This window comes from Bemisia tabaci, chromosome 7 (genome assembly GCF_918797505.1).
Source record: "Bemisia tabaci chromosome 7, PGI_BMITA_v3".
Classification (NCBI taxonomy): Eukaryota; Metazoa; Arthropoda; class Insecta; order Hemiptera; family Aleyrodidae; genus Bemisia; species Bemisia tabaci.
In genome coordinates, this window is record NC_092799.1 from 12386043 (window position 1) to 12410683 (window position 24641).

General features: G+C 40.1%; 1 protein-coding gene across 2 annotated transcripts in view; it reads left to right on the plus strand.

Moving 5' to 3' along the window:
- Positions 1-24641, plus strand: part of LOC109035374 (facilitated trehalose transporter Tret1) — a 43197-nt gene that overhangs the window by 4538 nt on the left and 14018 nt on the right. Inside the window, exons 1-2 of one of the 2 annotated variants that reach the window (XM_072302798.1) lie at positions 3297-3952; positions 18957-19017. In XM_072302798.1, the coding sequence (XP_072158899.1) occupies positions 3888-3952; positions 18957-19017 (126 nt within the window). In that variant the 5' untranslated portion in view covers positions 3297-3887. Of the gene's footprint in view, positions 1-3296; positions 3953-18956; positions 19018-24641 lie in introns of those variants that run through there. The other variant, XM_072302797.1, reaches the window with a different exon arrangement.

A 24641-nucleotide genomic window follows, 5' to 3' on the forward strand; every position in this document is an offset into this window, starting at 1 on the left:
ACGAAAAGTGTGCGCAAACGTCGTGCACCGTCCAGCTGACGGAGACTAGATGTTTGCTTTTTCACAGTAAAAGTTCTATGGTGAAAGTGCAAAAGTGCGTATCTCGATTTTCGACGGTTTTGAGTTGGCTGCATAAATTTGTTGTTGATAAGACATCGCCTATCCGCCAGCAATAGATTATAATCGAAGAAAATCGGGGAGTCACCTAAAACAGTAGAACTTTTTTCGCGTATCAAGGGCTTAGTACAGAAATGCGTATCTCGTTCTGGCCCCTTCATATGATCCGGTGTGCCTTACGCACAGCAAGCGCTCCTCATAGCGTTTCCCGCCAACAGCATACATCAGCTCACCTGATCAGCTGTTCTGTTCTGTGTTTTAATTCATTTTCAGGAATTCGCTGGTTTTGAAAAGTTGCTAAATACTGTTTGCTCGAGGGCCCTCCAATATCATTTCTTCATATCTTCATTTCAATTACAAAAAAAAACAAGAAGAAAAAATCCAACATGAGTATGTTGGAAAAGCGTGCCGAATAACTGAAATGTTGGACAAATACCTCTTATTTTCACGTCTTTGCTTTTTGCATCAATTGGTACTTTTTGCTAAATTTGGGAGAAAATTTTGATTCATGAACGTTGAATGTAAATTAATTTTAAAGATTCCGTCCAATTATCTTGATTTTAAGCTGATATGCGGCATTTGCGCACGACCGTGATTTGGGCGAACTGCCGTGCATCGAAATCGCGTTCAGTTAATCTCTTTGGATTTCGAACTGTAACTTCTCTCCTATTCGGCCGATTTGTACAAATGAGGTCTCTTTTTATTTGTACTTCAACGGAAAGTAAAGAAAAACTCGCTAAATCAGGGTCGGATTTACATTTTTAGCGCCCTAGGCTAAACTAGAGTCCCTTTATACTGAGAGTCAAGACAATTCGGCTCATGGATGTCACAAACGGGAATAAAGATTACAGAAATTGAACGTTTTTCGTAATCTTTGATCGGCCCATTCTCAAATGCCTTTCTCCGTTCCTCCTCTCATTCCGTTTGTTCCTTGCCGAACCCGTAATTCCCTGGTCCATTCCAGATTATAATCTTTGCAATTGGTGAAAATGTAATCTTTATTCCCGTTTGTGACACTGTGGAGGCCTAAAATACGGGAACCAATCAGAAATGGATTCAAATTGTCTTGACTCTAAGTATAAAGGGACTCTAGGCTAAACTTGGGGTGGCGCCCTCAAAAGAGACGCCCCCAGACGCCTCTCCCCTCCAGATCAGAAGGAGGATGCTAGGTGTCAGGAAAATGTTCAAATTCACCTTTAAAAAAACACGATTTTAAACATTTTTGAAGTACGTTTACGTTTGCAAGTTGGTTTTGGAAAATAAAAAGTAACACGAGACTCGTTAAATTAAAAAAAAAAAAAAAATTCTCAAAAATTTTGCGCCCCTTAGAATGTTGCGCCCTAGGCTACAGCCTATGTAGCCTATTGGTAAATCCGGCCCTGCGCTAAATAGACGGAAAACAATTTTTGAGAAAATTTGGTGGATCCTGGCATCACGGTGAATGGTTAATCGGTTAATCGCCTCGCCGTCTTTTATTGCCTTGCTCGAAACCGGACACCCAAAGCTATATCGCGAGATAACTGTAGTGGTTTAAGTGGATTTCGGCAGGGGCCATGGTTAGTACATAGTATAATGAGTCACGAGGCTCATCACAGATTGCACTTACAGTGCAAGACGCTCATTGGCTATAGAGTTTTGGCGGGAAAGAAGGTTCTTGAGTTGAGTCCTCCGAGCGTAAGAAAGCTCCTATGAGGTTTCTGTCAAATTGAATAATACGGTTTTGACAGAAAAATGTTCTCAAGGGTTTCCAATTAGCAGTTCATTAGATTTTTTGGTAAAAGACCATCAGGGCTTGACAGTGTAATGGTTCAAAGACAAAGAAACGGGTGCGAGGAAAAAAGTATTTGGACGACCCGTTGAATAGCATTGGTTGATCTGTGTGCTGTACTATGGTACATCCAAGTGATTTCAAAAAGCGAGCCCTACTGGCACGCTTAAAAAAAAAAAATTGCTTCCCCTGACGGCAAACTGCGAAGATTGTAGCCATGTGTTGTTTAATATTTCGTATTAATTCTCTTGTAAATAATGTTTTATTTGAATATAAACGGCATCTATCTATCTATCCATATATCCATCTATCTATCTATCTATCTATCTATCTATCTATCTATCTATCTATCTATCTATCTATCTATCTATCTATCTATCTATCTATCTATGTACCTATCTATCTACCTATCTATGTATGTATGTATGTATCTATCTATCTATCTATCTTTCTTTTTATATTTCTCTATATGTATTTATTCAAAAAAGAAAAAAAATTGAGCGATGAAATTAGTGGAAAGTGAATCATTTAACCGATTTTCGATTTGGAAAAAGTGTCAGATACTTCAGAGTTTGTGATCTCCACCGGTGTGCAGGTATAGCGGTCATTCTTCGCTTTTGAAGAGGAGAAAATTTTCCAGGAGCGGGCGCCGCGACGCGGCACGGTGAAATAAATCTCGCCGTCACTGGTGGCCGTAGCCGTAGTTTATGTCCGAAGGCAAACTCCGAGCCGTGGCTTGTGCAAAGAGCGCCGCGCCGCACAGTAGATCCAATCAATAGGAGGAGGTCGAACATGAAATTCTTACTCTAACTGTGAATTTTGATGTTTATTCCGTCGCATTGTAAACTTTCAGGGATGCTTCTTGAAGAAAATGGAGATGTTGCATATGTGAGGAATTTGCGATTTGACTGTTGGTTCATGAGTAAAAGTTCGAGAGAAACACGATGGTGCCACTGGTTTTCTCTGAAATCAACTTCCAAGCTCAAAAAAAGCTCTCAAACTGAGGCCAAAATGGAGGGGATATCCCACGCTATCCTGAGAGTCCACCTCTACATCAAGACGAACTCTCCATGCAAAGATAGGGAGCAAATATATTGACAGGGTTGCCACTTTATTTGGGGACTCTAAAACTAAAAATATGGCATCACTGCTGATGTATTTGCTCCCTATCTTTGCATGGAGAGTTTGTTTTGATGTAGAGGTGGACTCTCAGGGTAGGGTGGGATATCCCCTCCATTTTAGCCTCAACTTGAGAGCTTTTTATGAGCTTGGGAGATGATTTCAGAGAAAACCAGTGGCACCATCGTGTTTCTCGCAAACTTTTACATAAGAATCAACAGTCAAATCGCAAATTCCTCTCACATGCAACATCTCCATTTCAAGAAAAAACCGATGGAACCACTTTTAGAACCTCAAGTTTTGCATGAGCGGAGTTATAAGCGTTTAAAGTTTCCAAATTTAGTCCGACCTATTCTATTGACTCGATCCACCGTGCGCCGGGCTTCGGCTTCGGGCAGGGCTTCGCAAGTTTTCCACGCCGATCGCGACTCCCAGTCTCGCCAAGTCGCGGATTCGCGAACCCACACGCCACTCGGCCCAGTCCCCCAGTCATGGCTGTTTAACCTCAACCGGCTGTCGTACCGCAAGCTCCCCGGCCCGAAGACACGCGCTCAGGCCTCCCCGACTCCAAAATTCCACACAACCAAAGCTCCACACAACAAAGTTTCACATAACCAAAGTTCCACACAACTAAAGTCACAAAAAACCCCGATCCAAAAACTCGCGACTCCGCGGATAATTCCCCTCGATATTCTAACCCCCAAAAATAAAATACCGGTTGTTTTGATAGTCCTATCAAATCGGAGCTTGAATTATCAGGTTCCCACCTTGGTGTGTCTGTTTATTAGCCCCCTTTTCTATGCGTGTCCCTCCTCTTACCACCGTGGCTTCTTCCCGATTTTGAAAGAGGACTACCCGGAAGTTTTACAGAGCGCTTTTTGAGATGGAATACGATAACGAGTGCACGTCGTTGAGACACGAGGAGAATTCTGCTCGAATTGTGAAAGGGTAAGTTTTTTTTTTTTATTCATTGGTTAGTTTGAACCTTCAGTGGATGGAGGAGCAATTGTAATATTGTTGAGCCTCCAAGAATATTAGTTACGTAGTACAAAATTACACTGAATTTTATAGTGGCTTCAAGACGAATGTGACCATTGACGGGGCGAGGGCGATCTTAGTATACATAGCAATTCAAAATTGAGTTCTTGGCATCAAAACGGAGAGGAGTGTTCGACGGAAATGTTGGCATTGAAAACAAACAATGGCGATTTGAAAGTATCTCAAAACCGTAGTTTCGAGGAAGTATTGTTTAAAATTCTAATCTACTGTGTTCAAGGCGAAAAATTGTCGGATAATAATGCGATTTTACGCCGTCTACTGGTGCAGGAATGAAGTACATCTGAGACACCAGAGGGAGTGTTCGTGGAAATCTCAACACCCACTCTTTCAACATAATTTTATGAAAATCGCCCCCTTCCCCCCCCCCCCCAAAAAAAAAAATTATTCGTCGATGAAGGTCATTTTTATAGTGGACGGTCACAAATGAACATACTATCGTCGCTGGAATAAAAGTTTTTGAGATGGCTGTTCTTACTGCATGATTCAATTTTAAACTGTATATTTAAAAATCACTAATACTAACCTTCCTCATTTACGGGAGGCTTCAATTACAAAATATTTTTGAGAAATTTCAACGAGTCAGTTAGAATCTTGACCCGACCGTGGAGACTGTGATCAGGAAATGTGTCGTCGGGGGAACAAATTTTTTTGAGGAGAGGGCCTAGTAATCCCCTCTAATAATTACGGAACCTAGACATTTACCCCACGATTTGTATTGAAAAAAGTTTCGACAGACTTGTATACTCTTCCCTCTAGAATAGGAGCGAAATGTACCCGTGAGTGATTCAATGGTGACGCTTTTCTTCTCTCATAAAATATCTGAAATTTGGAAAAAGGAAAACTTTGCTGAGAAGGGGTCTGACAGCTGTCCTCTGAATGATTTAAAGATAAACAAATCTCCAAAATGGGCTCCCAAAGTTCTTTAATTCAGTTGAATCTTCGTGCTGATATTTAATGTAAAATTGACCTTTCTAATTGCTATGCCAAGCAAATTAATTGACAAAAGGAATCCTCGGTATCTTGTGCATTTATACGATATGCACGAGATTTTAAAGATATTTAATCATGTGGTGTCTTCGGTGTAGTTCATTGAGAGACTAGCCGCACGCTCTTGTATAAATATTCGGCGCGCCTTCAATTTCTCACATATACGACACGGACATTCATAAAGCACGCATAGTTGTTTTCAGGCGCTGATACTCACTAACCGGTTCGGTGGCTGCCGGTTAGGACAACATTTGTATACATCTACTTTTCGGATATAGTCTGGTCTTATTGCTGCCAGCATGAAAATCAAATGGATTGCATTTTGCAAAAAGGAACCAAGAGCACTCCAATGTCGCTCGGATTGTGCCATTTTTTTTTTTACCTCACAAATATAAACTGATCATCTAACTAAGTCTATGTTACTCCTAATATACTATAATTTCAAGATGTAAATTACCCTGTAGATTTGATTTTCTGCAGGCATTCAGTAATTTCATTGCAAGGCTTGCAACTTGCACAATCTTAACAACATTGGATGGTTCTTGGTTCCTTTTTGCAAAATGCAATCTAAATATTGTAGCCGCAACGTCGTCGTCCAGAGGGAATTTTGTTTTGTTGTAATGGAGGTTGGCAGTAGGTCAAAAACTCGACCAACTCAAGTCGCGGAAATTCGGCTATGGAAACATTTGGAATCTGTGATCTGTACGTCTTTGGCCTGAAGAATTACGTGATACCTCAAAATCAGTGGCGTGACGTGAATGGAGATGTTGCACGTGTGAGGAATTTGCGATTTGACTGTTGATTCTTATGTAAAAGTTCGCGAGAAACACGATGGTGCCACTGGTTTTCTCTGAAATCAACTCCCAAGCTCAAAAAAAGCTTTCAAGTTGAGGCCAAAATGGAGGGGATATCCCACGCTATCCTGAGAGTCCACGTCTACATCAAGACAAACTCTCCATGCAAAGATCGGGAGCAAATACATTAGCAGGGTTACCGTGTTATCATTTTTAGAGTCCCCAATTAAAGTGACAGCCCTTTCAATGTATTTGCTCCGCATCTTTTCATGGAGTGTTTGTCTTGATGTAGAGGTGGACTCTCAGGATAGCGTGGGATATCCCCTCCATTTTGGCCTCAACTTGAGAGCTTTTTTTGAGCTTGGGAGTTGATTTCAAAGAAAACCAGTGGCACCATCGTGTTCTTGCGAACTTTTACCTAATAATCAACAGTCAAATCGCAAATTCCTCACACATGCAACATCTTCATTGCGATATATCAATTCTTATGCCATTTAAACCTATGGAAAAGGATCGATAAACAGGAAGTTCCCAGCGAACACCTTAATAATCAATTCTTTACTATAGGTTAAAATGGCATAACAATCAATACATCTCAATTTACGCCACGCCACTGCTCAAAACGAAGCTTTACGTGCTTTATTTTTAATTTTGCGCGATCAACAGCTATCAACGCCCCTGAAGAGGGAGGAATACTTGTCAACGTATCTTGAACGGTTGATAATCATTCTGACATTCCTAACATCTAGCTGTGTTTGAAGAGAAGCAAAGTAATCATGTTAAAAGGTAATACTTCCCCTCAGATCAATTGGTCAAGGGCAGGTTAGCGTTTTGATTATTTGACAAGCGGGGTTGCCAAACCGGGTAACGAGTTTAAACTTAAGTCTGATGCATTTTACGGAAGATGGGGGGGGGGGGTCAAAGTTTTAAAAAAACTTCTCGCCCGCCAAGTAAAGAGTGACTAATGTCAATAATCCAAGATGGAGAAATGGTGCTGGGTCCACACCGTTTCGGCCAGTTCGGGCCACTTCTTAGTGTTTTTCTTTTTAAGCGTGCCAGTAGGGCTCGCTTTTTTTTTCTTCTTCTTCTTCATCATTTGTAAATATTCCTGCGCTCAGTAGAAAATGATTTATAAGGAATGAATCTTTAAGGAATCTACATCTGAAGACAAAATGATAATAATTATGAGCCCCTGTGTTTAACTATACCTCCACCCCTCCCGTCCATCGGTCGCCTATCGTAGCCTCTTTTCGTCGTTTCCCACAAATGGACGTAAGCACATTTCAATGTTGCCAAATTCCCCTTCGCAAATTTCATTTTCACGAGGAGAATCCTAGGCATTTCCAACAGAAAATCTCACTGATTTTTCCGATAATCTCACGCAGAAGTCGGGCGAATTGTAGAAAAGTTCAACCAGAGAATAAATCCGTAACCAGAGGTTTCGAGAGCAGGCCTAAACCAGTTTTCTCAGTCACCATACTGCCGTGCTAAGGAAAAACGCCGTATGAACAATCGAGAGTCGCCAAATTTCCTTCGAAAAAATGTTCATTTTTGAGGATAGTTATGACTACCTTTTCTCGAAATTTTCAGGAACTTTAGGTGAAATTGCGAGCAAAATTATCTAAGAAATCGGAAAGAAAATATTCGTAAGTTTACCAGGAAATTAGTGTTTTATCAAAAAAAATTGGCAACGCCTGGAGGTTCATACGGCGTTTTTCCTTCGCACGGCAGCATATCGCACGCGTCGGTGTGTTACGGTCAGGCTGAATAATCTCGCTCCATTATTGTCTCTCCAGTGACGTAAGGACGTACCTCCATCTCTAGGTTAGCCCTTAAAAGCATGCAGTTATACAGGGTGTCCTAGGATTAAATACGAATATTGAAGGAGTCGATTCTTTGGATCAAAAAAAGACGTGTTTGTGGTATAAATATTTTTCCCTAAAACGCTTTCCCTGTGTGCCACGACTCCCCAAAATTGGAAAGAGAAAATCGTCTTTTTAACACTGCGGCAATGTTTATCAACCAATATTGATGAACATTGGTAACTGGAAGTAATTTTTAGCGTTCTTTTCATTTTTGACCTCCATAAAAGGTAAAACTCATTTTTAGGGGGGTCTAGGGGGGCACCGAACCTGAAAGAGGCCAATATTAATGTTCCTAGCGACAAAAATTGATTTTTGACGGCACCACAAGATTCAGCGTTGAAAAATATTTAAAAATGGTCCCCTGCGTTTTTTCGCTTTAACTCATCGTTTTCGAGATAATAGGGACCAATAGGGAATAATAGGAGCTGATAATAGGGGGATAATGGGGCCCCTACGGAAAGCGTTTTTAAAAAAAAAAATTATACCACAAAAACGTCTTCTTTTGACCCAAAGAATCGACTCCGTCAATATCCGTACTTAATCCTGGGACACCCTGTATGATCATTAGAGTTGAGCTTGCAAATCAGTTACGTCAGAGGAGGGACGTTATTCGGGTTCGGGATCGTTGGCACGGAACAATACAACTAGCAACGCGTGCCTGGCGGGGGCAAAGCGAGCGGTGCGGCGCGGCGCGGGCGTTGCGTTGCGGGTTGCCGACTTCACGTCACGTCGCGTCGCGTCTCGCCGAAACGATAAGAGGCCGAGATTTATTTTCAGGTTGAGGTAGGTCGCAACGTAAACAATGCCTGCTCGCACCTCGGTTCCGAGATGAAGTGCTCCGTTGTTTCCCTGTCCGGCCGAGGCGCGCGGCGCACAGTGGAACGGGTCTTCGGATGAAGTCGAACATGACATTTTTGACAGGAATTGTAATTTTGTACGTTTATTTCGTCACAATTTTAATTTTAAGGGGTGCCTCTTACAGGAAATTTGACGAGGAAACCAAAGCAGCTACCTTTTAAACATTAGAATTTCATATTCATAAAGATTTACGCTTTTAAAGTTTTGAAATCGTGTCCGACCCTCCCCGTTGACTCGATCCACTGTGCGGCGACGACGGATAGTTCCGCAACCGGGACGCCTCTCCCGACCTCGGGGATTAGAAATAGGAAATACACCGCTTTTTACTAACGATAACCGCCCACCGCCCACGGGGAAGGGCTCTTAATCTAAGGGACCCGTAGAAAATGATTTTTTAAGGGCGGTCCGGAAGTATTGAAAAAGTGCGAAAATTCCGCAAAATGGTCCGGAATTTTTTTAATTTTTTGCCATTTCTGTCGCAATTTCAAATTTTTGATATTTTTCGAATTTCGTCAAATGGAGGTACTGAAAAAGTACGGAATTTTTCTGTTGGAGGAGGTACGGAATTTCTCGAGAATGTACCGAAAAAGTACTGTAAAAGTACTTATTTTTGACCAGCTTGTTTAAGTAGACAGTTGACACCCTGTTCTGTCAAACGGAACTATGTGCATCATGACGTGATCCCTGTTTTGCATTTATCTTTATGAGTCTAAGCAGGGCCCATGTCTTAATGCACATAGTTCCGTTTGACAGAAATACGTCCGTCAAACGGAACTATTGGAAAGATGTAATGTGCTCTAGAAAGCTGCTTAAGAAGCTGTGTAACAGTGAGCGTGATTTCCTTTGAAGAAATGGCAGATTAGGATTTTAAATTCTTTCAAATGAAACCATGTGCCAATCAAATGCCAAACAACCCAAAAAACGGATAAATTGTTGGGACATTCTTGATACAATAAGTCGAATCTCAGCTGATAAGAAATAAACGAAAAAACGAATTGATTTCAATTTTGTGATCACACCACCCTAATCTATTTAATAAAACTAGTCAAACTTTACTTTGGGCTCAGAACTAATAGATTTTAACTTGTCGCTAAACGATTATCATTGGAAGGAAAAAATGATCATCCCATAGAGTTCATCATACAATTCTTGCCGTAGGCTGTCGGGGTGGAAAGCACCATTTTTTTTGCTTCGTACGAATTCTGGTGGTTTATGAAATGAATTTTACAGCTCAACCGCAGTTCAAGTCCACGTGTAACCCTGACTTTGTTCTTTGACCGCGCGGCGTTCCCGAAATAACTCCGAGAGCAGGCGCCGATCCAAGACACTGACCAATTCATGCGACTTCTTTATTAATGGTCAATAAACGGGCACTCTCAGTTCCGACTCGCATGCACCAGTGGCGATGTATAGATTCATCTATCATTTCAACTCATGGAAAAGGATCGATATACAGGGTGTTCGTAATGAGCTAATCAATAATCGATTCTTTACCATACCTAAAATGGGGAAATATCGATACTTGATTATTCACGCGTTGCCACTGTTTTATACATCACGAGGAAAAGAAAACCACAATTCTCTTTTTTCAATTTTTACCAGCCATTCGACCGCTCGTTGTAACTTTTAGACATGGGACATAGCGTGCTGTTTTATGGGGAATGACGTCATTTTGGTACAGGATTTGGATCTTGTTCGTTACCTGTTATTTTTAAAAATATTCGTAGAATGTTGGATTTTATGCCAAAAAAATTGCGCACGGATTTTTTTTAAATTCCAGTGGAAGTTCTTAACTAACAATTTGCTTCTTCACCCGAAATAATTGTTTATTCTAATGCGTTTTCAATTTAAAACTTAGAAAATTTTGTTCGTTTCTCAGGCTTAAAATAAACCGAGTTCATTCATTTTTATTCCTTTCATTCATTATACTCAACGCAAGAGGTTTTTGTTAACATGTGCTTTGTAAGCTCCAAAATATTCCGAAATAGTCAAGGGGCTTAGAGGACATGGCACATACGTGCAGTTTTTGCTATTTTTAAGAAGTACGTGTTTAAAGTTTCAAAATCAGATGGAGCTTAATGGTAACAGGGCTGGATTTTCCTACTTGCCACCCATGGGCCGCCTGTATTTTGCCGTCCCCTTCTCATTCGTTTTGAAACATCAATTAAAACCATCAAGTGAACGTGCCAGCGGGGGAGAGGTGCATAAGACGCGTTTACTCGTATTGAACACATTTTTTGGGAAAGCCCTGTCAACACTACTAGCAAAAGGTCACGGAACTTTGCGCGAAAGTCAAGTTTCGTAAACCTATCTCTAATGGACAAGCCCTTCCATTCATAAGAAATGAACGAAAAAATTATGAAAGAACAAACACAAAATTTGGTTTAATGATTTTAACTTCCGCCGCCGCGCCGCGCCGACCGCACCGTGTTTAGCGCAATGCGTGAAGTATTCAAGCAGTCTTGTAGGCGCTAATAAGTGTTACATGCCGATTGCCGCGCCGAGGGCTTCTCCTTTTCATTTCAAGTCCTCGTTATCATTTCTCCCTAAGTCGCGCCGTTCCAGGCCAAATTGTGTGTTTGGTTTCTCTTTTAACTCGAAAAATTGAAGGTGCTGCCTCTTGTACTATCACTGAAAGACGACGAAATTAGAAATTACTATACTGTACTCTCAGGAAATGAGAGATTTTGTAGCCTTTTCTCGTTTGTAATTTTTTTTTTCTAAATCCGATTTTTTTTTCCTATACATTCAAAAAAATTGCAAAATTTGCCGCACCCTAGATTTGCCGCCATGGGCCGCGGCCTGACCACCCCCTTAATCCGGCCCTGAATGGTAAAAAAGAAGTATAAACTTACGATTCGTTGCTTTAAAGTTAGATTTTAGTCGTGAATTTTCCACAGAATATACTTTCAAACTGGTTTTAGATAAGTTCATGAATATCTCATTTTTTTCAGAAACTGCACTTATGCGCCTTGTCCTCCAAGCCCGTTAGCTTGCCTAGAGAGGGAAACCTCAACGCCACTCCAAAAAAACTAAAATAAAGCTTTTGATGGGTAAATCGGCTTAGAAGAGACTTAAAGGCGCAGCGCTTGAAAACATGAAATTGACCCGGAGCTAACTCTAAGACGTTTCGTAACTGTTCGCTTAAAAATCGTCGTATTATGAAAAACTTGGTATGAGTTTTAATCTTCCATGTTCTTCCTTAATTTTTTCATATCAAAATGCAGCTTTGTTCCTTCTAAAATTGACTTAAAAATAAATTAAAACTACGTGCAAAATAATTTTGATCACTGGGCTGGAGTTTTTTCCAACTGGTAACTCAAATCCCAGCCGAAAGGCTGGAAGTGGCTACAAATGCGAAAGCCCAACTTGACCAAAATAACTCTCATCAAAAAATTGCTTCCATGCTCCGGATCCGTTACCCTGTGGATGCTCTCATATTCTAATGAGTCTCGGAGGTTTTGCCATTCTTTTACCAAGCGCAGAAATGGAGAACAGAATTTTCGCGACCAATTTTTTAGAGGCTCCTTCGGTCATTAGCATACTGGAGATATTAAACTCGTTTTCACACCCGGACAGAATGACTGATGAGTTCTGTTCTCTAGTCTTTTCCACGGATGATTTCGGCTCGCTCGTGGAGAAGAGCGTTGACTCCAAATTTACTAGAATTCGATCAACTTGTTTAGGCAAAAATACTGCCCAAAATTAGCCAATGGCGAGGCAAGTGGCAACGTGAATCCTTCTTCAGCCAAGTTGTAATTTCGTAGGGAAAATGTACCTTTTTAATACTGATTTGCGATAGCTGTTCGTGGAAATATGACAACGCATTGTCCGCATCCCTCATCAATCGATATAAGAGGACAAACAGTGTCAATGAAGCAGGAAAAGTTACGAAGTCTACGGGTGAATTCTGCAAGAACAACTTATTTACAAAAGGTTTAAGGCTATGATAGTCGGTTTTGCTTCCGTTCCGTCGGAAGGCGCAACTGAAGGGAGAGCCATACCTGGCGAGGTTGTGTTTTAATCGATCGAATTTTTCTTCTTAAGCCACCTGTCAAGATGTCAACAAATTCTGTTGCCATGACTATTAGTGATCCCTTCGCCATCTGAAGGACCCATCGTTTGCGTGTTCAGATAACGGCGGATTCTCCTCGTAGTACGTTCGAGTACGGAGCGGAAATTTACAGCTTGGAACTTACGTTCATTTACGATGGCATGATACTGAAACTGTTTTAAAATGTTGATTCAAACCTCTCTTACGTAACGGCTTGGAGTTCCTAAGTGGCGGGGAGAACTTGCGGGTAAGGCCATTTCTGCCGTGCTGAGGACAAACGTCGCATGGTCAGGCGATGGCAAATTTTCTTTGATAAAACACGAATTTCCTTATAAGCTCAAGAATATTTTTCTCCCAATTGTTCAGCTAATTTTCTCGCAACTCCACCAAAAAGTTCTGAAAATTTCAAGGAAAAATATTCATAGCTTTCCTCAGAAATGAAAATTTTATCGAAGAATTTTTTGTAGATGAAACACAACATCAACAGGGCCAGTAAGTTCAGAATAAGCAGTCTGTTGATACACAATTCAAGTTTTCCATCCAGTGCTCTTTTCAGTCCTTTCTCTCAGATACGGATTGTTTTTCGATGAAACCTTCATTTTTAAGACTGATGCACAGGTCGATGAACTCCAGGGGATGGACACTGTCCAATTCACCGGTTGGCAATAATAAACTGAAAACCACGCGAGAATGGACGTTTCCGCATCCGGAAGTTACATCCCAACAAAGTGCGCGCGAAAAATCAGAATTACACACGAGAATTTGCTTAGAAATCCGGGGATTCACAGAAATTCGACAACAGGGTTCGAGCTAATTTGAGTGAGCGCGGGTGGATGTGTGTGGCTGTGGAAATGCCTCACCTGTGTTTGCCAAATCCATTTGCTGCTTTTCTGCCATTAGCGTGATTTTCAATTGGCTGTGAAATATTTAACGTTTAATTTTTCTCGGGGACACGTGCATGCAGATTGTATAAGGTAGAGATCTAATGGAACAAATATCACGACTTTATAATGACTCCCTGTGACAAGAGTAGAGTCCCTTTATAACCCAGAGTTAAGACAACTCACTTTTGGTTAGGCTGAAAGTGGCCTAAAAAAAAATCCAATTCTGATTGGTTCTCGCTCATGGAGGCCGAAACGAGTGCACCAAGATGGCGGTACCTCGAATGTGAACAAAAGTAATGAAAATATAACTAAATTGTGGTTTATCAAGAGTGAATTGTTATTTTAATCGCACCAAAATGAAAATATATTAAGAAATTATCCACTAATCAATCTAATTTTAAGGTTTTGATCAGTTTTTGTTGATGTTGTTGTTTTTGGATGACAGACATCGGAGGATTCCTTATCCTTATCCCTCAATATCGTTCGTTTGAGTGCACTCGTTTCGGCCTCCATGGCCAGCCAAGGCCGGCTGCCAGTCAGCTGATAATCGAGTTGTCTTAACTCTGGGTTATAAAGGGACTCTAGACAAGAGCTTTGTGGACAGGGCTCATGAGTTAAAGACCGCCTTCCCGATCGTTGTTTCGCTCGTCGTTGCCACTGACGTCACTGACGCTTTATATTTCCCATTCATTCTTATAGCCCGAGCACTAACGAGCACACCCCATCCTTCCACTTCCACATAGTTCCGTTTAGCATATACGTCCAATTGAGATGTTTCATGTGTGAGAAATTTGCGATTTGACCGTTGATTCTGAAGTGAAACGTCGCGAGAAACACGATGGTGCCACTGGTTTTCTCTAAAATCAACTCCCAAGCTCAAAAAAAGCTCTCAAGTCGAGGCCAAAATGGAGGAGATATCCCACGCTATCCTGAGAGTCCACCTCTACATCAAGCCGAACTTTCCATGCAAAGATAGGGAGCAAATACATTGACAGGGCTGCCACTTTATTTGGGGACTCTAAAACTGAAATCACGGCAACCCTGCTAATGTATTTGCTTCCTATCTTTGCATGGAGAGTTTGTCTTGATGCAGAGGTGGACTCTCAGGATAGCGTGGGATATCCCCTCCATTTTGGCCTCAACTTGAGAACTTTTTTTAAGCTTGAGAGTTGATTTCAGAGAAAACAAATGGCACCATCGTGTTTCTCACGAACTTTTACGTAAGAATCAACAGTCAAATCGCAAACTTCTCACACATGGAACATCCCCATTCACGGGTCAATCCCGGGCTCTTCGTAACGTCCCACGATCCTTCAGTCGTCAACAAAGTTTCAAAAAATTTCATAAAAATTTTGGGGATAAAAAGTGAAAAGTGACTCAACTTCTTGAATAGCGCCCGGCAACTCCGCTTAGCCGGCCAGGCCCGGACGATTTGCGAGGCACGCGAATTTATGATCTTTGTGGGACCGTGTTAAGAGATCGTGAAGTAGTGACGTAGCGACGTATTCAAGGTGATCGAAATAAGCCCTGTCGTAAAAATTATCGCTTCAAGACGCCCGCCATGTGGCCCAGTTCACAAGCCATACATGTAAACATTACCCCGGGTGCATGGGGCTTTGACATACGTCCCGGATTACCCACTTAATAACGTTTTGGCGTTATCAAATCACGGTTTTCAGCGCCTGCATATGTCAGGCCAGGCAAATACGGCGTTGAAAGGTCACGGTCATGGATTCGCACTCCGTCAATGTTGGTGGAACTGCAAAATTATGCATTTCGATTGCAACGTTTTCATATTTCTGGCTTATACTTTCCGAGAGGAAACGGAAATCTAACCCATAACTCGTCGTTTTCCTAACGAAAGAACGTTATAGTTCAATGTTGCTAAATTTTCCCTCGCAAATTGCATTTTCATTGTGAGAATCTTAGGTATCTCTAACTGAAGATTTCACTGATTTTTCTTCTGATCTCGTACAAAAATCAGACAAAATTTGGACACAAATTGCACAGGCATAATCTTGTGAAAAATCGAATTCTTCGAGTCAATGGACCACTAGACATACACAAGGTATGAATTTCAGCATTCTGATACATGTTTCTTCACCAAAATTGCTCGTAAAACAAGATGCACACAACGAAAATTACCGAAATCAACTCCTTCCGAAGATATTTAATGATTCTTGGTGCGTAAATTAAAACCACCCGCTCATGAAAACTCAATGCTCTACGTGATTCACATCGCGCGCTAAACGTTATCATGACAGTCTCTGTAATAAAAAAAATCTGGCAACTTCAATCTTGACGCTTTGGCTTAGCTATAGCAAATTAAAAAAAAAAAGAGGAGCCAACATCTTAAAACATTAAAATAGAGATACATGGTTTTGTACGTTGGCTACCTATCGCTTTGCTTTTCCGTCGATCTAACACAGAGTTTCAGATCTAAAGCCGCCGTTAAGATTCATCAATGCTCTCACGAGTTAACTCGTCTTGTATCTTTCCGATCAAAACTCCTCTGGAAAGAGACATTGGCGTGCTCATAAGAATGATATAAAATTGAAAAGAGCATCTAATGTCCCTCCTGAGGTTCCTGCAAAGTGGTAAACGACAGTGGCGTGGCGTGCTTTGCGATATATCGATTGATCTGCCATTCAGACCTGTGGAAAAGGATCGATTATCAGGGTGTTCGCAACGAATACCTCAATGATCGATTCTTTACTATAGTCTCAAATGGGGAAATATCGATGTATCGCAAGTGCGCCACGCTTTGGTAAACGAATGAAGAGCTGGAGCGACCCTGAGTGAGGCTGTTCTAGCGGAAGTTGGATCGAGTTAACACTGTGAACGCGGGTTTCCGTGTAGTTTCCGTCTGCGCGGGTTCATCCGATGCTCGGCCCAAGCCCGGGCCCCGGGCAGTGGCGTGGCGTGCTTCGATGTATATCGATTTTCCCCATTTGAAGTTATGGTGAAGAATCGATTATTCAGGTGTTCGTCGTGAACACCCTGTTTATCGATCCTTTTCTATAGGTTTGAATGGCATAACAATCGATATATCGCACTTCACGCCACGCCACGCCACTAGCCCCGGGGATCAGATAAATAGCCATGCATAGAAATCGTGCACCGCTTATTGTTAGCCACCGTGTCACACTGTATACACGGTTCTAACACACAGCCTTGCCAAATCGGACGTCGAAATTTGCAAGCTTTGATCAGTGGCATTTCCTGGTGCAATAGGGGGTTTTTATTCTTCGACTTTTCGAAAATCAAATGTCTGACCCCCGCAAAAAAGTTGTCTCCACGGGTGCTCTGGGAAAAAAAAATCGCTTGAATCTAGAGTCCAGACGCTTGATAAGATTAACAAGGGAAAATATTCTTGATTAAATTCGATTTTTCCTTGAATCAAAGAGCCAAGCCTCTTGATTTACGCGGATTTCCTTTTGATTCAAGCAAAAAGTCCGATTAAATCAAGAGTATTTTTTCTTGTCCATGTTTTTAAGAGTCTGGACTCTAGATCCAAGCGACTTTTTTTTCCAGTGCGGATCCACACATTTCGGTAACAGGAGCAAGAGGAGGCTCAAGGGGGCTTTCCCAGGCAAATTTTCGAAATGTTAAATCATCTAATATGCAGTTCGAGTCAATTTTGTCATGAATAATGACCAAATATAAGCTTTCTTCCTTCCTCTTTCCTCCGTCCCTTCCTTCTCTCTTTCTTCCTCCTCCTTTTTTCGAGCGATCGGGAGGGGCGCAGGGCGCACGCACCTTGCGCCCCTCATTGGATCTGCCTATACTGCCACTAAGGAAAAACGCCGTATGAACCTTCAGGCGTTGCCAAATTTCCTTTGATCAAACTCGAATTTCCCGGTAAACTTATGAATATTCTTCTCCCAATTTTGCAGATTATTTTTTTTGCAATTTCACCTGAGGCCCATGAAAATTTCAAAGAAAAATATTCATAACTTTCCTTAAAAATAAGCATTTTATCGAGGCAAATTTGGCAACTCTCGAATGTTCATACGGCGTTTTTCCTTAGTACGGCAGTATAATTGTCTGTCGGTGTGAAGTGAACTTACCAAGAATTTCAGCAGGATCTGATTATGCTGTAAGCGGTGCCGCAGCAGCCGACGAGTTTCCAAGCGGGAACTTCAAAATTTGGAAAATCGAGTTTTTCCGTCATATTGTGAACATTTTTCACCCCTTTAAAATGTCTCACACATGTTCAACATACCTAGACCTAACTATTTTTACACTTAGAGTTGAGATTCCACGTCAGAAAGTCGATATATTTGTTGCATATAGATTACCTCAATTTTCCACAGAACATAGAGGGTTTTTTTCATCGAAATCGGAGTTTTTGCGAATTTTTCTACGTCAAATCGATAGGTTTCTGGAATTGACATTGCTTTTGATCAAAGCACAAAGCGCCCTAGTTTCATCAAAGGCAGAGTCTGGGTTCCGGTTCTACCTCAGATTCTACCGAATAATAATTCTATGTTCCGGGGTTCCGGGTTCCGGTACGGTTCGCACGTCAGAATCACCTCAACATATATGAGGGGCTTGGAGGACAAGTCGCATAAGTGCAGCTTTTGAAAAAATTGAGGTATTCATTATTTCAAGTTAAACCATAGTTTTAGTGCAAAATCTGTGAAAAATTCGCTCCCAAATTCCATTTTTTATGTATCAAAAAGTCAGTTTGAATTTTCTCACCGCTATAAGGATCCGTGTAATTTCGAAACCTCAAACACGCATTTCTCGAAATGGTAAAAACTGCACTTGTGCGCCTTGTCCTCCAGGCCCCTCATGTGGTCCTCACTTTGCAATTGAGAACTACAAGTTCTGGCTCATCCGTAAAAACATGTATGTGCAAAGAGAAAAAGATGGTACATACGTTGTTCTTAAACTGATCCAGAGATTGTTGTCCCTAATTGCAAAATGCAGCCCTCGTGATAAAAGGGTATTGTCTGTGTGTTCTAAATAAACGTGACATTTACGTGATACTACTATTCAACCACAACGGAGCTCGTGTTGCCTACCCAGTAAAAAGGCAAACTACCAATGAGATAGAATCACCTTTTCACGTTTGGTGAGCGGATTTTTTGTCTGCTCTAAGTTAACTCGGCATTTAGGATGATACCACTATCCGATCACGGCGGAGCTAGAGTTGCCTACACTGGAAATTGTAGGCGAACTATCAATGCGTTAGGATCACTTTTTTTTTTGTTGGGTAACCCTGAATCCCTAGGCGTAGAGCGCCAGTGAATATGCTCCAGTGTAATACTTACTACACATAGGCTACCCTTCAGTTGTTTTCTTTTGATTGTCATAGTCCTGGTCATAGTCATTGTCCACATACGATTATATCACTAATTTGGTGGCAATATTGTGGGAATATAAATCAATTATTAAAATTTATGTATCTTTTTTGTAGTTTTAATCGCATTGATCATGTTTCAGGGCCGCAGAAAAAAATGGAGCTGTCACTTCAGATCACACATGGAGAGATGGTTTTTATCAGGTTCGTTTTTTTGCATTGCTCTGAATTTCTCTCACTTCGCGCTTTATATATCTTTGATTTTGAGTGGCATGACTTGGCAGAATCAGATTGAATCTAACTCGTGGGGAAAAATGAGTTCTTCCATAAAAATGCATAAATATGATGTAAATTTTGTAGTTGTAGTTACAGTTGCTTCAAGTGTCATCAATTCGAAAATTACCTCACAGCATTCCTTTGCTCGTCTATTCATAGAGTTACAAATATTTGTCCATTAGTTTTCTTCTCATGACACCCTACAGAGCGTAGTTAACAGGAATTTAGGTATTTAGAATAATTTCAATGGAGATTACACCAAAATTAAGTTAATTCTTTTTATTACCTGGATCCATCCGGTAAAATGATAAAACCATACAGCCATACAATTTAATTCTTTTCGTTTACCTTTTAAATTTTTAAATCGTATTATTGCGTGAAAATTTTCATATACATTCACCGGATATGAAAAGTCGCATTATATAGGAAGGGCTCGGAGGACAAGGCACATAAGTTCAGTTTTTGAGGAAATTGAGATATTAATGAATTCAAGTGAAATTATTATTAATGCATGTGCTGTAAAAAATTTGTACAATCGGTTTTGGTTGTAAAATGACCATTAATTTTGCATTTCCTTTTGTAATTATTTGTGAAATACCGAATATTAAAAGTCTCTAACGCAAAAGCGACGAAGTACGTTTTTAATCTAAAATTTAAGAAAAAAAAACAAGCAGTGAACTCCAACACAATGTGTTGATAAGGCGCGTCATTAACTCGCACATATCAACCCCTTTAGTTTTCATTTACAGAGATTTCAAAAAAGGCAAGCAGCACAACAAGAGAATTCACGATCCAACAGTGCAAGGTCAACGACGCACCTTGACGAGACCGTGTATTGTGAATCTAGAAAGCTATTCGAACAAATTTAAGTTTTTTGATCTGCCTCAAGCAAAATCTTATCAGATTCTTGAAGAAAAGTGCTACGGAAAAATTTAAGCGAAGAAAGGAAAAATTCTGTCGAACTCCTAGAAGATAAAGTCGATTTAAAGGTATTTTGGGGCTAAAATACCCAAATCACCGGTATTATAAATCCCGTTATATTATTGAAAAGAGATTTACTCGATATAAATGCAATTGTATTAAATATGTCTTGATTTTTTTATTTGAAACGTCATTTCATGCAAAGAAGCTTAACCATGTCCATGCTTTATTCATTCATGAATTGAAAGTAAGCAATCCACATCCCGAAAATCTACCGATTTGCCGTTAAAAATTGCAGAAACTTGATATACCAGGTCGATGTACCCACTCTTTGAATTTACCAATCGATTTAGTGAGTGCACGTATGTGAAAGTCAAAATGCTATAGTCATTTTGGGTGCATTCATTTTTCATGAAACAATTGTAAGTAATTTCAATCCCGAAAAACCATACATTTTCCGTATAAAATCGAAAAAATCAAAATATGTCGACTCCCTGACGTGAAAATTAAATTCTACGTGTGAAAATACTTATGTATCGATATGCTGAACAGAATGCCCGCCTCTCCTCGTAATTTGCAAACCGTTCCTATACTCATCTCAAAATTTTTCTCAGAGCTTTGTGTTATTATCAGCTTCCATTTAAACCCCGGTTTGATGGCCGATTCGGCTGCCCAAAAAGCAAGCCATTTTTGAAGGGCTCTATGAGAAATTCGTGATATTATCAGCTCTCAGGAAATCACCCCATGGGTAAAATTGCTGGTATAAATTTTCGAGAGCTTAAAATAATCGTATTCAAGAAACTAAGGCATTAAACTATGGAGTCAATTTCGTTTTAATAATGTAACGGGATTTACTTGTCTTCAGGTCAAAACTCATACAAGGAAGCCCCTTGCAAGAGGCTAATTTTTTGTAATTTCACTCAATTTTTTCTCCTTTTTATAATTGAATTGCTTGTCACATTCTGAGGTCAATCATATTAAATTGTAATTTATACATTTCTTTTTTTCCCCCTTCATTTTATTTTTTGTTTGGAGAAGTTTTGTTGATTTCTTCGGATTTCGAATACTGTAACTTCTCTTCTATTTGGCCGATTTTTATGAATGAGACCTCTTTTAATTCGTGTTTCAACGGAGAGTAAGGAAAAAATTGCTAAAAACTCGCGAAACAATTTTTTTTGAAAATTGGGCGAATCCTAGCGTGACGGTGAAATGGTTAATGAAGCGTAAGTAATTGGGCGAGGGGCTGAGGATCCCGGCCTAGCTTGGCGACCGTCATTAGCTATTGTTCGTAGAGACGCCGACGCAGTGATCAGGAGCGTGGGGAAGAGAGGGGTAAGTGGATTCCTGTATGAGCCACGTTTAGCTAATGGTCTAATGAGTCTCGAGGCTCATCACAGATTGCACTTACACAGATTGCACTGTATTTCTTAGTTTTAATAAGAAATAAAATATAATTCTGTAAAATTAGTAAATAAATACCAAGACAATTATTCAGGATGTCAAAGACTGACTGAAAACTTTTTATTAACCTCATATTTTTTTTTTTTTTTTTTTTATTTTTTTTTTTTTTTATTTTTTTATTTTTTTTTTATTTATTGGTATTTTAACAACAATCTACAATATATGTATTCAGTTGACTTTGGATAGGACGCCTCACAATATGATCACTGGCATATTAAAACGGGTGGGGAGGAACTTAGCATTCTAAATTCTTCAGGAGATAGCGCTAGCGGTGGTTCACGAATGAAAAGCCATGACGGCGAGCGATAAAAATATTATTATCAGCTGACACTGACATTGTTGTCAGATGAACAGCACTATCAGAGCACGGGTACCAACTTTTGAAAAGTATAACAGAGGTGTGGAGATCTGTCAAAGCAACGTTTTGAACAAAACGGAGGAGTTAAATTCTCATTCCGAGAGTGCCGACCTGCTCAGCCATCCTCGAATCAGTTCGCTTGATTCTGCTTATATATGCATATTTTAAATCAGCGCGTCGTACTCTTAGGCTTTTTTTAAGAAAACCAAGTAACGTAGACTCTTGGTATTCACTGCACATAAACTAGAGAGCCCCAGAATGAGAAACAACTTTAAATCATAATTATTGACGGATAAATAAACTTTTTACACGCTTTGGAAAATCTCAGAAGTTCGCGGTAGTCACTTTTCGGTAAGGAACTAAGGGACTCGGTTATTGTATCGAGCAGGGTTCGAAACGATCGCAAAGGCGGTATACTACGTATACGCGCCAAAATTGTAGTCTCATTAAATTACATATCCAATTAAATGGAAAATGGAACATCTGTTTCAAAAATATGCGAAACTTGATAGACTTTTAAATTATTACCTCATCTAAACTATCCTCTGAGAGGCTTTACTGGACGAAATGCTTGACTTTCCTATTTATTTGCGACGGCTAGGTACATAAACTAGGTACACTACTGCTGTGCTAAGGAAGAACACCGTATGAACCCTCAGGTGGTGCTAAATTTCCTTCGATAAAACACGAATTTTCTGATAAACTTGTGAATATTTTTCTTCCAATTTTTCAGAAAATGTTGTTTGCAACTTTACCTAGCGTTCCTGAAAATCACTAGGAAAAATATTCATAGCTTTCCTCAAAAATAAACATTTTATTGGAGGAAATGGGGCAACTCTCAAATGTCCATACGACGTTTTTCCTTAGCAATGCAGTGCAGGACAGAGCAGGCCATAAAAAAACCGTAAAGTAGAAGGATGCGGGTGAGATAATAATTTGTGGCAATCGCGTTGCAGTGCGATTGATTGCTTGCCGTTAGGACCTCGTTTTTTGCAAGTGAGAACCATTAGCCAATCGATCATGCCCTTCGGTGAGGGTCAGTGTGTAACAATGTCACTTGCATAATTGATTTGCATTGTAAGTGCAGCAAGCAAAGCCAATTTGGCCGACCAGGTTTCCATAGACAGACGTCGTCGGTTTGTGCTGAATTTTTTAGATGACACCTGATATAGAGTGCTGGAAAAAAACATGTGTGGTAAAATTCCACGGGTATGACGGACGAAAATCAATTGTCCGAGTTTATTTTTGCCTACAATATGTTCAACAGGCAGAATCAATCGGTGAAAATCGACGAATACGACAGAGTCTTTCATAATTTCGAATATAAGACATCACAATTTATCCTGTGTAATTGGCCTGTTGCAAGGTGCGGGGATTTGCGAATTGATGACTGATTCCTATGGCATTCACGAAAAGAACGATGGCGTTATTATAACATCTTGAAATCACCTCCCAATCTCAAAAAAGCTCTTTTAGAAACCGATCCATTCAAAGCTTTCAATTTTACACGAGAACGGATCCGGTAAACTCGTGACGTCCTAGTACACGGCAAACCTGGTCTCTCACTGAAAAAAAATTCTCGGGGTTTTTACCAAGGTCCGTTGGTACCTTTAACATCTCACTTTTTTTACCAATTATTGGTAATTTTACCAAGATTGACTAGTGCGCTTACCTAAAAACCGGCATTTTTACTGTTTTTTTTCAGGTAAGAATACCACTTTGATTGGTAATCAATTACCGGTAACTTTGCCATTTTATCTCGGTAATTCTACCACAGTCGATAAAAAATATTGGCGTTTTTACCAAGGTCCAGTAAAATTACCGAGGAAGTTGAATAATTTTACCGAGAACCAATTCCATTAATGTTAATTTTACCAAGAAAAAACTGGGATCAAATAGAACCTTGAATTCTTAGTAATTTTACCCTTTTCTTAGTAAATACACCGAGATTTTTTTTCCGTGCTTCATCATATCAAGCGGCCGCGAATCAATTCTTTGAGGAGAAATGAAAAAAATATTTTCAGTATAATGGATGTATAATGATGAATAATGAATATTTTGAGTATAATGGCTTTCTTGCTTCACATGACAGCAATGAAGGTTACAGGAAAGCCCACTGCCTGGTCGCAACTCCCATTTTCGTCTCTGAGAATCAACAGCATTATTAATCTTCGTTGATGAGACTACACAGAATCGAGGTCTATGACCCGCGGACACATGAGCTGCAATACAAATACAAATATGTGAGCTATCCGGTATCCAGAGCTGTGAACACAACCGATCAGCTCGCTTTCTCAATGACCGTAACATGAGCGGATAAAATGGAAAGGCAAGGGATCGTGTCAGAATTTTCAAAGACGTGGGCCACGAACAAAATCAGCTAGATTATTTCATGACCCCCGCAGAAAGAGAGACTCTAGAATTACTTCACAGAGCAGTGATCGGATGTCTAGGGATTTATCCCTATATCTACAGGGATTTTCCAGAATTTCTAGGGATCTAGGGATTTTTTAGACAATCTAGGAATTTTTTTCATGAGGTTAAAGTACGCAAAAATCGACTTTTTAACCTCAATTTTAGCTTTGATTAAGGAAAAAATTCTACGTTAAAAATGACGGTTTTTTCCAAAATCTAGGGGTTTTTGGGGATATTTGAGCAAATCTGGGGATCTAGGGATTTTCATCGAAATCTAGGGATTTGTTTTCTTCCCCGCTAGGGATTTAATATCGGATCACTGCCACACAGGCAATTTTTTTCAGAGAGCACTTATTATTATTGCGATGTTTATTCTTATTGTGCATTGATTAGCATT